Genomic DNA, 12,236 nt, shown 5'->3' with positions numbered 1-12,236 from the left:
TGTTTTACCCCTAGGTTCTTCATGACATTTTTTTCCTTAAATTCCATATATATGTGTTAGCATACGGTATTTGTCTTTCTCTTTCTGAGTTACTTCACTCTGTATGACAGACTCTAGGTCTATCCACCTCATTACAAATAGCTCAATTTCGTTTCTTTTTATGGCTGAGTAACATTCCATTGTATATATGTGCCACATCTTCTTTATCCATTCATCCAATGATGGACACTTAGGTTGTTTCCATCTCCGGGCTATTGTAAATAGAGGTGCAATGAACATTTTGGTACATGTCTCTTTTTGAATTATGGTTTTCTCAAATGCTGGAGAGGGTGTGGAGAAAAGGGAACACTCTTGCACTGCTGGTGGGAATGTGAATTGGTACAGCCACTATGGAGAACAGTATGGAGGTTCCTTAAAAAACTACAAATAGAACTACCATATGATCTAGCAATCCCACCCTGTAAGTCTTATTAAGCAGTATTTGTACTGTGTGATGACAGGCCATCTGAGAGAATTTTTGTTTAATTTTGTTTTGCATATGTGTCTGTTTTACTTTTCTCTTTAATTAAAATATATTTATTTTGGAAAGTTTCAAATATATACAAAAGTAGAGAGAATAATATAATGAACCCCTTATACTCATTACCCAGCTTTAATAATTATCAAGTCATGAAGTCATGGCTTCTCTTGTTTTATCTATATACCTACCTACTCCCCATACAACTTCAGATAATTTTGAAGCAAATTTCACACTTCCTATCCTTTCATCATTTGGCATTTATGTCTGAAATGTAAGGACCATCTGAGAGTTTTATACAGGGGAGTGTTAAGTAAGGAAGATTACTTTGGGGATGAAACAAAATCATATAAGCAAAGAGCCTATTGCATAGTAGGTGCTCTCCAAATAGCAGTTATTATCACTATTACTCTGGCAGGATGCTGATGAAGTTGCAATCTTGAATGAGATTGAGACCAGAATGACCAGGAAGAGTGGAGACAGAACTGAGGATCAGATTGGGGGGAAAGCCAGCCAGGAACAAGGTATGGTAGACTTAATAAGGGTGGATATGGATGAGGTAAAGGAGCTATTGCCAGCATGGCTATCAAATCAGAACCAGGTCTGTAGAGAGCCACAGAGAGTCAGGCACACCTCTGAGCTAAGCTCTCTCACTACCATAAGTAGTATCTCTGCTCACATGAAGCCTTAAGGAGGCTAGTGGCCCTGCCCAGGCTCAATATTGCCAGAGATTTGTAAAGACTCCAATGCCTCATGACATTTCAGTGGTACAGAACTCCAGTTTCTGGGGAGTTAATCAAGTCATCTCCCCCTTAACATCCTCCTGAGTCAGGTATTCCAGCTTCATCTCACTATGGATCTACCAACTGAATGAACTTTTATTATTGCTGTTATTATTATTATTTATCATTGTTGAGTACCAAATATACACCAGGCATTGTTAGGGAGCTTTAGGTACATTATTTCATCTCCTCTCATTCTACATGCAGCCTTGTGAAGCTGATGTTGTTACTACCATTTTATTGATGAGGAAATTGAGGCTGGGAGAGGTTAAGAGACTATCCAAAATAATCCACCTAGAAAGTAAACACCTCGTCTGAATTTAATGCCCAATCGTTTACTTCTACACCAGGATACCTTAGAGAAAAGTCACTGTCTTTCATATTCAGACATCTAGGTAGTTCTTGGCGACCTGAGCCAGTGAAAGTTGCACCCCACCTATCCCCTTGAGTAGGTGGAAGAAGGAAGACAAGACATCTGCTTTTGGGGTTTTCAGACCCCAGTCCCTGAGAGTTCTACCTAAGAAAGCATGGCTGGAGGCAGAGGAAGTGTCTGGAGTGGAAAAGTATAAAGTATGCATGATCTTGGCCATCCTTTTCCTCGTAGATACCAATGAGAATAGCCTCAAAGTAAGACGATGTCTCCTTACCTCAGATTATGTCACAAAGTGTGAAAAGAACTGATCTTATTCTCAAAGGTCCACAGCAGCAGAATGCCTTTATGTTGCCCAAAGTTTCAGGATGTATTTTAGCAGTCTGGCTTGGAAAAACACCAAGCAGCTTGCTCAGGAATTTGAACCTTGCCTCCAAAGGAAAACCTAAAAAAAAAAAAAAAAGTCTGACTATACAACAATCTAAAAGCTAGTAACTAGAGCTAGATTTATTCTTGACCTCAATTAATCCAGCCAACATTGCTTGCTCCCTCTCTAGGGACTGTCTAGAATGGAAGCTTTATTCATTCATTCATCAACTATTTATCGAATGCTTATGACATGTCAGGAATTGTCCTATAATGTGGAGTCAGTGAGGAGGGAAAATAGACATATTTATGCCCTCAAGGAGGTTCCAGTATTGTGGGAAAAGCTTTTTTTGCGAGCAGACTGTCTTTTTGTCTTCTTAACCACAGTGCCTAAAACAGCTGAATATTCAAGGTTTCTCAGTCAATGCTTACTAGCATATGAAGGGAAATTGGAATTGATACCCTATGGGGCTAATTCAGATTAAATCTCATCTAGAGATAGTGTGTCTGTCCAGTTCTATCTACCTTATTCTGAAGTTCCTGAGTATTACAAGGTGCAGACATCTCCTTCTCTAAAATATTTTCTGCTACTCAGGCAGTACAGCAGGAGAGGTTAGTGGCACACACTAGATGCCTAGATTCAAGTCCCGGCTCTGTCACTCACAAAGCATGTGAGTTGTGGGCCAGTAACCTAACCTCTCTCTGTCTCATTTTTAACATATATAACAGTACCTAATTAATGGAATTTTAAGGACAAAATGAATTAATATATATTAACAATATAATTAATATACTTAAATAATTGATTAAATAATTAATATAAATATTTAGAAGAGTGCATAACATATGGTAAGCAATCAATAAATGTTGGAAATCACAATTGTTGTTCTGGAGCTACAATGAAGGGAGCTACCAAAAGTTAGTTGTTTTCAATTGAGCTACTCCAAAGAAATTCAGTTTCCTATTTTTTATGGGGTGAGAATTTGGCTACTTTCTCTTCTACACTGATTGCGGTCTTTCCAGTTTCAAGAAGTGTTAAAGAGGAGCATATATGTGGTGTTGAAAATAGATTATAAATGAGGCAATCTTTCACTCAGAAGCTGCTGGTCAGACTTTGAGAAATTTCTTTTGGGATGAGACCAGCCTAAGGAAGCAATTCTTCAGGAGTTATGAAAAAATACTTCCCTGGACATTGCTGCCATCCTCTTTTCTTCCCTACATAACTATACTTCTTGAAGCAGTTGTCACTGCTTTGCTTCATCACCGTCCACATACTCTTCAGGCCCAGTGAGTATGGTCTCTGCCTCCTTCACTCCAATGTAACCATTTGTGACAACACAGACTGACCTTGAGGACATAATGCTATGCAAGATGTTAGAGAAAGACAAATTCTGTATCATCTCACTTATATGTGGAATCTAAATATGTCGAACTCATAGAAGCAGAATAGCATGATGGTTGCCAGGGGCTGAGGGGTGTGGGAAATGGGGAGATTTTAGTCAGATAGAACAAATTTCCAGTGATAAGATGAATAAGTTATCAGGATCTAATTACAGCATGGTGACTATAGTTAAGAATACTGTATTGTATACGTAAAACTTGCTAAGAGAGTAGATCTTAAGTGTTCTTTACCAGAAAAATAAAAGGTAACTGTGTAGGGTGATGGATGTGTTAATTAACTTGATTGTGGTAATTGTTTCACAATGTATTTGTATATTAAATCATAATGTTGTACACCTTAAAAAAATCACATTGTACAACCTACACATATACAATTTTTATTTGTAAATCATACCTCAATAAAGCTGGAAAAAAATGCTGATTTTGTTCCACTAAATCACATGCAGTGAGGACATTTACATGCAATGAGGCTAGAAATTTTGTTAGTGAAGACTGCAGGAAGACCCTGACTGCTTTCCTGCTTTATAAGGAAGTCAGGAATTTAACTGGGAAATCATAAGCTGGCCTTTGCAAAATATTGCTGTGGGAGATCCAAAAGAGTTACAAACTTTTTCCCTCCTATTTTTAAAAGGCCCCAGAGAAGTAGAGGCTATAACTAACTTCTCACAGTAGTCCAATTCTTGGGGAAAACCCACAAATACTGAAAAACTACTTAGATTTGACCTAAATCCTTCAAGCTAGAGATTTTTCCCCCTCCTATTCGACTCTGCTTTTCACTGCCAACTGTGGTAAAGCTTCTTAGTCCATGTGGCAAAGCCCCAATGAAAACAAGAGTAATACAGGTTCACAAGCATTTGGCTTATTATTTCCATAGTAGCCAACACAGTGGTAGTCTCACAGCTAGGTACCATACCTGTATGCACCTCAAACTCTCCATCCTGAGAAGGCCCTTAAATTCAGGAAGGCCATACGATTTCAAGGTTAAGTTTAAGTGCACAAGCTCTGGAGTTAGAATACCTGAATTCAAATCCCAGCCCTACCACTACTGTTTAAATGTGGGCAAGTTTCTTACTTCTCTGGGCCCAATTCCCCCATCTAAAAAGTGGGATAGTGATAGTACTTACCTCATGGGGTTCTTGTAAAGACTAATGAGACAATCCTTATAAAGCATTTACAACATTACACTTAGTAAATACTGAACAAAAGGTAGCACTGTTTTCATTTGCAACCCACCTACATTTTCATGATATACTATTAAGTTAGCAAATAAAGCTGGTTGAAACTGGAAAAAGTTAGGTCCCTTCACAAATCACTACCCATACTCTATGCTAGCAATGGTTTCCATTTGCAACACATTACTTATGAAATAGGAGCTTCCTAGTCATTGCTTTTATATAAGACAGTGCTTTACAAACTTTTAGATTACTTTGAGAATCAGTGGTCTGATTTTTATATATCTTTTTTTATCTCTGTTTTTAATATATCTTTTTTTAACCTCTTAACGTGTTTATTTTTTTAACATCTTTATTGGAGTATAATTGCTTTAGAATGATCTTAGTTTCTGCTTTATAACAAAGTGAATCAGTTATACATATACACATATCCCCATATCTCCTCCCTCTTGTGTCTCCCTCCTACCCTCCCTATCCCACCCCTCTAGGTGGTCACAAAGCATGAACTGATCTCCCTGTGCTATGCGGCTGCTTCCCACTAGCTATCTATTTTACATTTGGTATAAACTACATATATCTTATTTGGTATAATGCCTTCAACTTATCCTTACAAACCTGGTGAGCACATGTTTTCCCACTCCTGCTTCCAGGTCTACATTTCCTCTTCTTTTCCTTAAAGCAGTGGTTCCCAAAATATAGTCTGTGGACCAGCAGGATCAGTATCAGCAACACCTGGGAACTTGTTAGAAATGTAGATTCATGGACCCCACCCGAGACCTACTGAATCTGAAACTCTCAGTGGTAGCGGGTGGGACAGCAGTGTGTGGCTTTTTTTTTTTTTTTTTTTTTTTTTTTTTTTGCGGTACGCGGGCCTCTCACTGTTGTGGCCTCTCCCGTTGTGGAGCGCAGGCTCCGGACGCGCAGGCTCAGCAGCCATGGCTCACGGGCCCAGCCGCTCCGTGGGATCTTCCCAGACCAGGGCACGAACCCGTGTCCCCTGCATCAGCAGGCAGACTCTCAACCACTGCACCACCAGGGAAGCCCAACAGTGTGTGTTTTAACAATAACCCTCCAAGTGGTTATCATGCATGCTCAAGTTTGAGAACCATTGCCCTATTCTACTGACATAGCTAACATGACCTGTAAAAAGAATCAGTTCATTGTATCACTGATCTTGTAATTCCTACACCTCTGGTTTTGATTTCTTCTCTCCAACTCTTTCCGTGTACATGCCTTCACTGTCCACTTGTGTTTATTTCCGTTTCTAAGCGGCTCCGTCTTTGGACAAATATCTATCTCAAAACATTATTTTTTTGTCTTCAGTGACAAAGACGACCGGATGCACATTACCATAAGGATTAAGTCAAATCATAACCTTATTTTTCTAACCTTTCATACTTTTATACATCCTCTAAGTCCAAGTTATAACTAGAATCTGAGAAAGGGCTGAACCGAGAGTGAACAGAGTAATTATATAACTGTTTTATTTTTTTTGTGCTTATCTAATTGATTATCTGTATCTATCCACCTTCCAAAATACAAAAAAAAAAACCACTTTTGGGTGTTTTCCTTCAAACCTCACCCCAGATAGGGATAAGGAGAACATGCCAAATCATTAGTCACAGAACAGACCGCCCCCCGCCACCCCGCCCAGTTCATTTGCTCTTTTCATTTTCCTAGATGTTACTAGGATAATCTGGAACACCTACTTAAAAAACTCTCCTTCTATAGAAGATTAATACAACTGTTGATAAAATTAGTCCAATGAGATTCTTTTAAGAATTGATATTTTTAATCTACATAATGTTAAACTGCCTAAAAAACAACATGTTCTTTGCTGCTCAGTAAAAACCCTATCTCAATTGGGGACAATAAGATGGGGAAAGGTGAGGTTCTGGCAGTCTGGAAGAAGTTCCTTCATGACATAGAGACAAGAAAATTGAGATGAGTCGACTCTACTGTAGATTCCCTAAATGCTTCTGTGTTCTGTTTCAGTTCTATGGAAACTGAAAAAGGGCTCTGAGTAGTTCTAGTCAGTGTTGTCAAGCTCCATTTCTCCCAGTTCACAATGCCTCATCTTTTCCTTAGGGGATGAAGTCAAATAAACTCCCAGCCTGAGAGAGGTTTTAATACTACTTAACTAGTATAATGAAGGCACATCCCACCAGGTGTTATGGAATATATAAAATTAACCATTCCTGGACCTCATAGAAAGAAGACTTACATCTCATAAATACTATTTTCCCTCAACTTTTTATTCATTCCTTCTCCAGCTGCATCCTGAAATAGACTTTCAACACACCTCAGGCCTGGATTACTACCACAGATTCTCCGACTGCCATCAGTCAGCCTATAGGTTAACTTTCTTTCAAAATTCCTTTGTCGTTTCCTATCACATTGTACCAAAACTCTTCTGCCTAGCTTTAAGGCTATCATTTGGCTCATCCTTCCTACCAAACTTTATTTTGTACTATTTCCCAAACAGCAGGTCCCCTTCCCCTAGGATAACTGAAATTCATTTGCTCTTTCTTAGGGAAAAGTTGAAGAAACAAGGAAAAGAAAAACAGACACTGAAATCACTAACAGCAAAAGTTTATTTACAATTGTAGTTAAGGAATATTTTTAATTCATGCTGAGAAAACAGTAATATTCCAAACGTATAGGTTACTCTCTGGTAAGGAGTACAAGATGACGTTGGGAAAGGCTTTGGCATACACAACAACTGGAATCAGGTTAACAGAACACCTGCACTATTAGAACGTTGTTATCAGAACACTTATATATCACCTACTTTATATGTCACACCAACTTCATAAACAGCTCATCTTCTAACTCATCACTGGCTATTTGAGTAAATAGCATTCAAGGTTAAACATTAAGACTGGGGAGTAGGGAAGAAATACAGAAGTGATAAGCATCACAACATTTCAGAGCCTATACATACTAATACAACATTAAGATTAAGAAACAGTATTCCAATTTTTTTCTGAAACAGCATTTGGCAATGTTTTAGCGCATGAGAAGACACTGCTTTGGTCCATCCACTCTTTCCAGCTTTTCAAAGTGTTTCCTGGCATTGCGGATATTGATCAGAGTAGCTGCAGAAGCTGAGGGTGGGGTAGGGAAGATAACCAACAGACTAAGTACAAGCAGCCAAAGGAATAATTGATTAGTAAAAACAAATAAACAAAAGAGAGCCAAATCCCTCAATGTATGTCACAGAGAACATAAGTCCCAAGTTAACCAGAGTTTAATTTTTCTGAATAAATAAAAGATTTGTTTATATTCTAAGCATAGTATTTTCAAAATAAATTTTCAAACTCTTTTGGTTTGGAGCTAATAGTAAAAAAGAACATTATCTTATGTTGTATTCTAATATTAACCTAAGATAGATAACTTAAGAGATAATTTAAACTTCTGGGAGCATCCTGGAAATACTGCTAGAACCTTTATTTCAATGGTTGTGATGGATATGGATATTATGGCATGGAAGCACCAAATATCTCTCTTTATGCCCATAACAGAAATATGGGAGTATGATACTTAGGAATATACAATGACATATAAAATGGTTCAACATTTAATAGTTCAGAGCTTAGATTGACTAGTCTTTTAAAAATCTACCCCACATGGAGCATAAGTCATACATTTGGGTTCTTTTTCTTTAAAATCCTTAGATGTAGTAACTATACATAAGTAATTTTTAAAGTTCCCATGAAGAAGACATAATACCCTAGAGTCTAAATTATCTTTAAGTTTCAAAATATGTCTATTAAATAAAAAGTATTTACCACTAGTACTAAATTTTTTTTCATTGTGGTAAAATGCACATAAAATGAAATTTACCATTTTAACCATTTTTAAATGTATAGGTCAGTGGCATTAAGTACATTCACAGTGTTGTTCACTACAAAATAGCTTTTCAGTATCTTTAATAATGTACTACCTCTAGGGAAATTAGTTTAAAGAATATGTGGCTTTGAACCTATGTCAGCTAAGTTTAAACTTACGAATGGATGGATCAGACATCACGACCATCACATAAGTGTTGGATGTAAAGATGTCAATGAAAGCAGCAAAGTTAGAGTTCCTGACTTCCATGCTCTGGAAAGAGGCAGCCAGCTTGCTATAGGAGAAAGGAGAAAAGTGAGTAAAGAACATAAAATAATAGCAACATAAGACATTCTTATCTTTCATGTTAAACATTTTCATAGCATTATATCTCAATCTACCACCTCATTAAGACAGTTAATCACTAATCCCACTTTGCTTTCCAAGGAAACTCTAATGACAAATTTAACACGTGCTGGAAAGTGACTTAGAAAGTGGACTAGGACTTGATACTGACTGTGAAATGAAAAGTGGGCTTAGACCTAGATTCATATTAAAAATCATGTTACCAAAGATTTCTCTAATATTTAAGAAGTTTATTCAGTTGAAATTTCCCTATCATTGAGATTAATAATTGCATCTTCTGAATGTTAGTTATGCTGAAATTCTAGAAATGATCCCATTTCTTTGAAAACAAAAAGGGTAATGATATTTATATGCCATTTGCTATTTCTTCTTTAAAATGTTAGAATAAACATGGCAGAAAGTCTCAAAGTGTGCTATGGCATAAAAGGGAAAAACTTACACTTATTCTATTGTCTGGGCATCAAAGTTTTACCAGGATAAGAATTTTGATTATTAAATCTTTACTAGATTATGATGTTCAGCCATTCCTTCTTCCTATATTCACAATGCTAAGATTCAAATTGTATTTAAACAAAGCTGAGACAATATGATCAGATATTTCTAGACTCTCTGCTTTGTGCCATTCTTGAATCAGTCCCTCACTATTTTAATTACTGTAGTTTTATAGTAAATCTTGGTATTTGGTAGGGTAAATTCTCCTTTCTTGTTTTTCAAAACTCTCTTGGACATTTTCTGTTTATCTTTTCCCAAATAGTATCAAACATCTTGAAGGGGTACTCTGCTTAGATATTTTTCATATGCTTCTTCTGCATCAGTTGACTTTGCATTAAAGATGTCTTTCACTTCAGTCAACTGTAGCCTCCCTTAGAGTTTAGCTCTATTTTTAATACAAAGAAGTATGCTGAATATAGAAGTGCAGTCTACTATAGTTATTTGAACCTCTCAAAAAATGACAATTTGTTCCATAGATAAATACACCACATAAGATCTCTTACCTGCAGCTCAGCTTAAATTGCTTAATAATGTTGCTGATTTTCTCAAATCTGTGGACATCACGCTGTTCTTTACATTGATAGTGAGAAATCACCTATGAAAAAGAGCAATGCCCTTTAAATCCATGCAGTGTTGTCATATCACACTCTACCACTCTTCAAGGCAATACATTTGTCAGTCTCTTGGTCACCCTGATTTTCAGGGTAGACTTGGCACCTGGCTTTACTGCCTCTATTCCTCTGTCCCATATCCTGTCAACATCTGCATAATTTCAACATCCCTACGGATGACACATCCAGTACTGTTTGGTTATAATTTTATTAGATCATTTAAGTATTGTACTATCTATTTTGGTTCATTGCTGTCCCTTCTCACTTACTTTAATCATTAAATATTCATCTTATTTCAATACGATGGTCTTTGATTCAAAAAAAGTACAAATCAAAAAGGAAAAATAAAAATTCTTAGCTGTTCTTTTTTTAATATTTTATTTATCTATTTATTTGTTTATTTATTTTGGTTGTGTCAGGTCTTAATTGCAGGCACACAGGATCTTCGTCAAGGCATGTGGGATCTTTTCGCTGTGGCGTGCAGGCTCTTCGTTGCGGCACTCAGGCTTCTATTTGTGGCACGTGGGCTCCAGGGTGTGTGGGCTCTGTAGTTTTCAGCATGCGGGCTCTCTAGTTGAGGTGTGCAAGCTCAGTAGTTGTGGTGCACAGGCTTAGTTGTCCCGTGGCATGTGGGATCTTAGTTCCCCAACCAGGGACTGAACCTGCATCCCCTGCACTGGAAGGTGGATTCTTTACCACTGGACCACCAGGGAAGTCCCTCTTAGCTGTTGTTGAGGTGTACTCAATGTATTTGATTTTAATGAAGGCTATAACCAAGTGGTTTTTCGTATCATATTTAAAAATCTTAACTGAACGATTCTGACCTCTGAGGATTTACTATTTATAAATGAACCTATTCATGATGGACACCAATGCCAGCTGAAAATACTTCCCCTAACACTTTCAGATTAATGAAACCACACAAGTATTTCCCATAGGCTGATGTAAAGTTTCTAGTAGGAAGCAAAACTGAGTCATTTGCCAGAAGAAAATTCACAGGGCAATTCCCTGAAACCATGTGAAATTTTCAAAACATAATCCCTAGACCAATGGTGGAATAGGTTCCTGTTGCTTGACTTCAAGAGCTATAGTGAAAATGGTCAATCACAACTAAACTTAGCCCTCAAGAGAAAGCAAAAGCTACTTGTTACTGCCAGTGAAAAACAGAGTTTATATTAGGTTAACCTCTATGATCATGTGTGGTAGATGTGGCAGGAGAATACTGCTGAGGCAGGATTCTACCATGCCACATGTCTCAAGATAGACAGAAGAGCTCACTTGCTTGTTGCTATTACCACTAGCAGGAAAGACAGGGCTCAGGGTAGTGAACTTCCAAGCAAGTGATCCCTGCCTATGGGCTGAGGCAGAAAGACACTCTAGTTAGGACTCCTTGTCTCAGCTGTACCAGTTAGCAGGAAGGATGACTCCCAAATATGCTACCATTAAAAATAATGTTTCTACAAAGGAAGGAGAAAAATTGTACTTTGCATTCTCTGCCCTCTGTTGGCTGCAATAGCAAAAGAAATCAACGTTTAACAGTTTGCCAACTGTATGATAAACTTTGTGCTAGGGCTTAATGTTACCTTGTCCCATTTTAATCCACACAATAAACCTATGATATAGATATTATTATCTCCATTTTATAAAAGGGGAACCAAACTCAGAGAGATTAAGATATGTGTCTACCATATATATGCTGTCTACAAGAGACCCACTTCAGATCTAGGGACACATACAGACTGAAAGTAAGAGGATGGAAAAATGCATTCCATGCAAACAGAAATCAAAAGAAAGCTAGAGTAACAATACTCATATTAGACAAAATAGAGTTTCAAATAAAGAATGTTACAAGAGACAAAGAAGGATACTACATAATAATCAAGGGATCAGTCCAAGAAGAAGACATAACAATTGTAAATATATATGAACCCAACATAGGAGCACCACAATATATAAAGCAAATACTAACAGCTATAGAAAGAAAAGTCGACAGTAACACAATCATATTGGGGGACTTTAACACCCCATGTTCATCAATGGAAAGATCATCCAGACAGAAAATCAATAAGGAAACACAGGCCTTAAATGACACATTAGAATAGATGGACTTAATTGATATTTAGAGCATTCCATCCCAAAACAGCAGAATACACATTCTTCTCAAATACACATGGAACATTCTCCAGAATTGATCACATGCTGGGCCACATAGCAAGCCTTGGTAAATTTAAGAAAACTGAAATCATATCAAGCATCTTTCCCAAACACAACACTATGAGATTAGAAATCAACTACAAGGAAAAAGCTGTAAAATACACAAACATATGG

At 37.3% G+C, this 12,236-nt stretch overlaps 1 protein-coding gene across 2 annotated transcripts in view; it reads right to left on the bottom strand.

Annotated features, from left to right (window-relative positions):
* Positions 1-7,617: 7,617 nt before the first annotated feature.
* RRAGB (Ras related GTP binding B) overlaps positions 7,618-12,236 on the bottom strand; it is a gene marked incomplete at its 3' end in the record, with an annotated part of 57,464 nt that continues 52,845 nt past the window's right edge. For both annotated transcript variants that reach the window (XM_079727864.1, XM_079727865.1), the window contains 3 exons: positions 9,801-9,892; positions 8,619-8,734; positions 7,618-7,715 (listed from right to left, as the gene is read on the bottom strand). In XM_079727864.1, coding sequence (XP_079583990.1) covers positions 7,618-7,715; positions 8,619-8,734; positions 9,801-9,892 — 306 coding nt within the window. The remainder of the gene's footprint in view (positions 7,716-8,618; positions 8,735-9,800; positions 9,893-12,236) is intronic.

This window comes from Hyperoodon ampullatus (genome assembly GCF_949752795.1).
Source record: "Hyperoodon ampullatus genome assembly, chromosome: X".
Classification (NCBI taxonomy): Eukaryota; Metazoa; Chordata; class Mammalia; order Artiodactyla; family Ziphiidae; genus Hyperoodon; species Hyperoodon ampullatus.
This window is presented reverse-complemented; position numbering and strand designations above follow the sequence as displayed.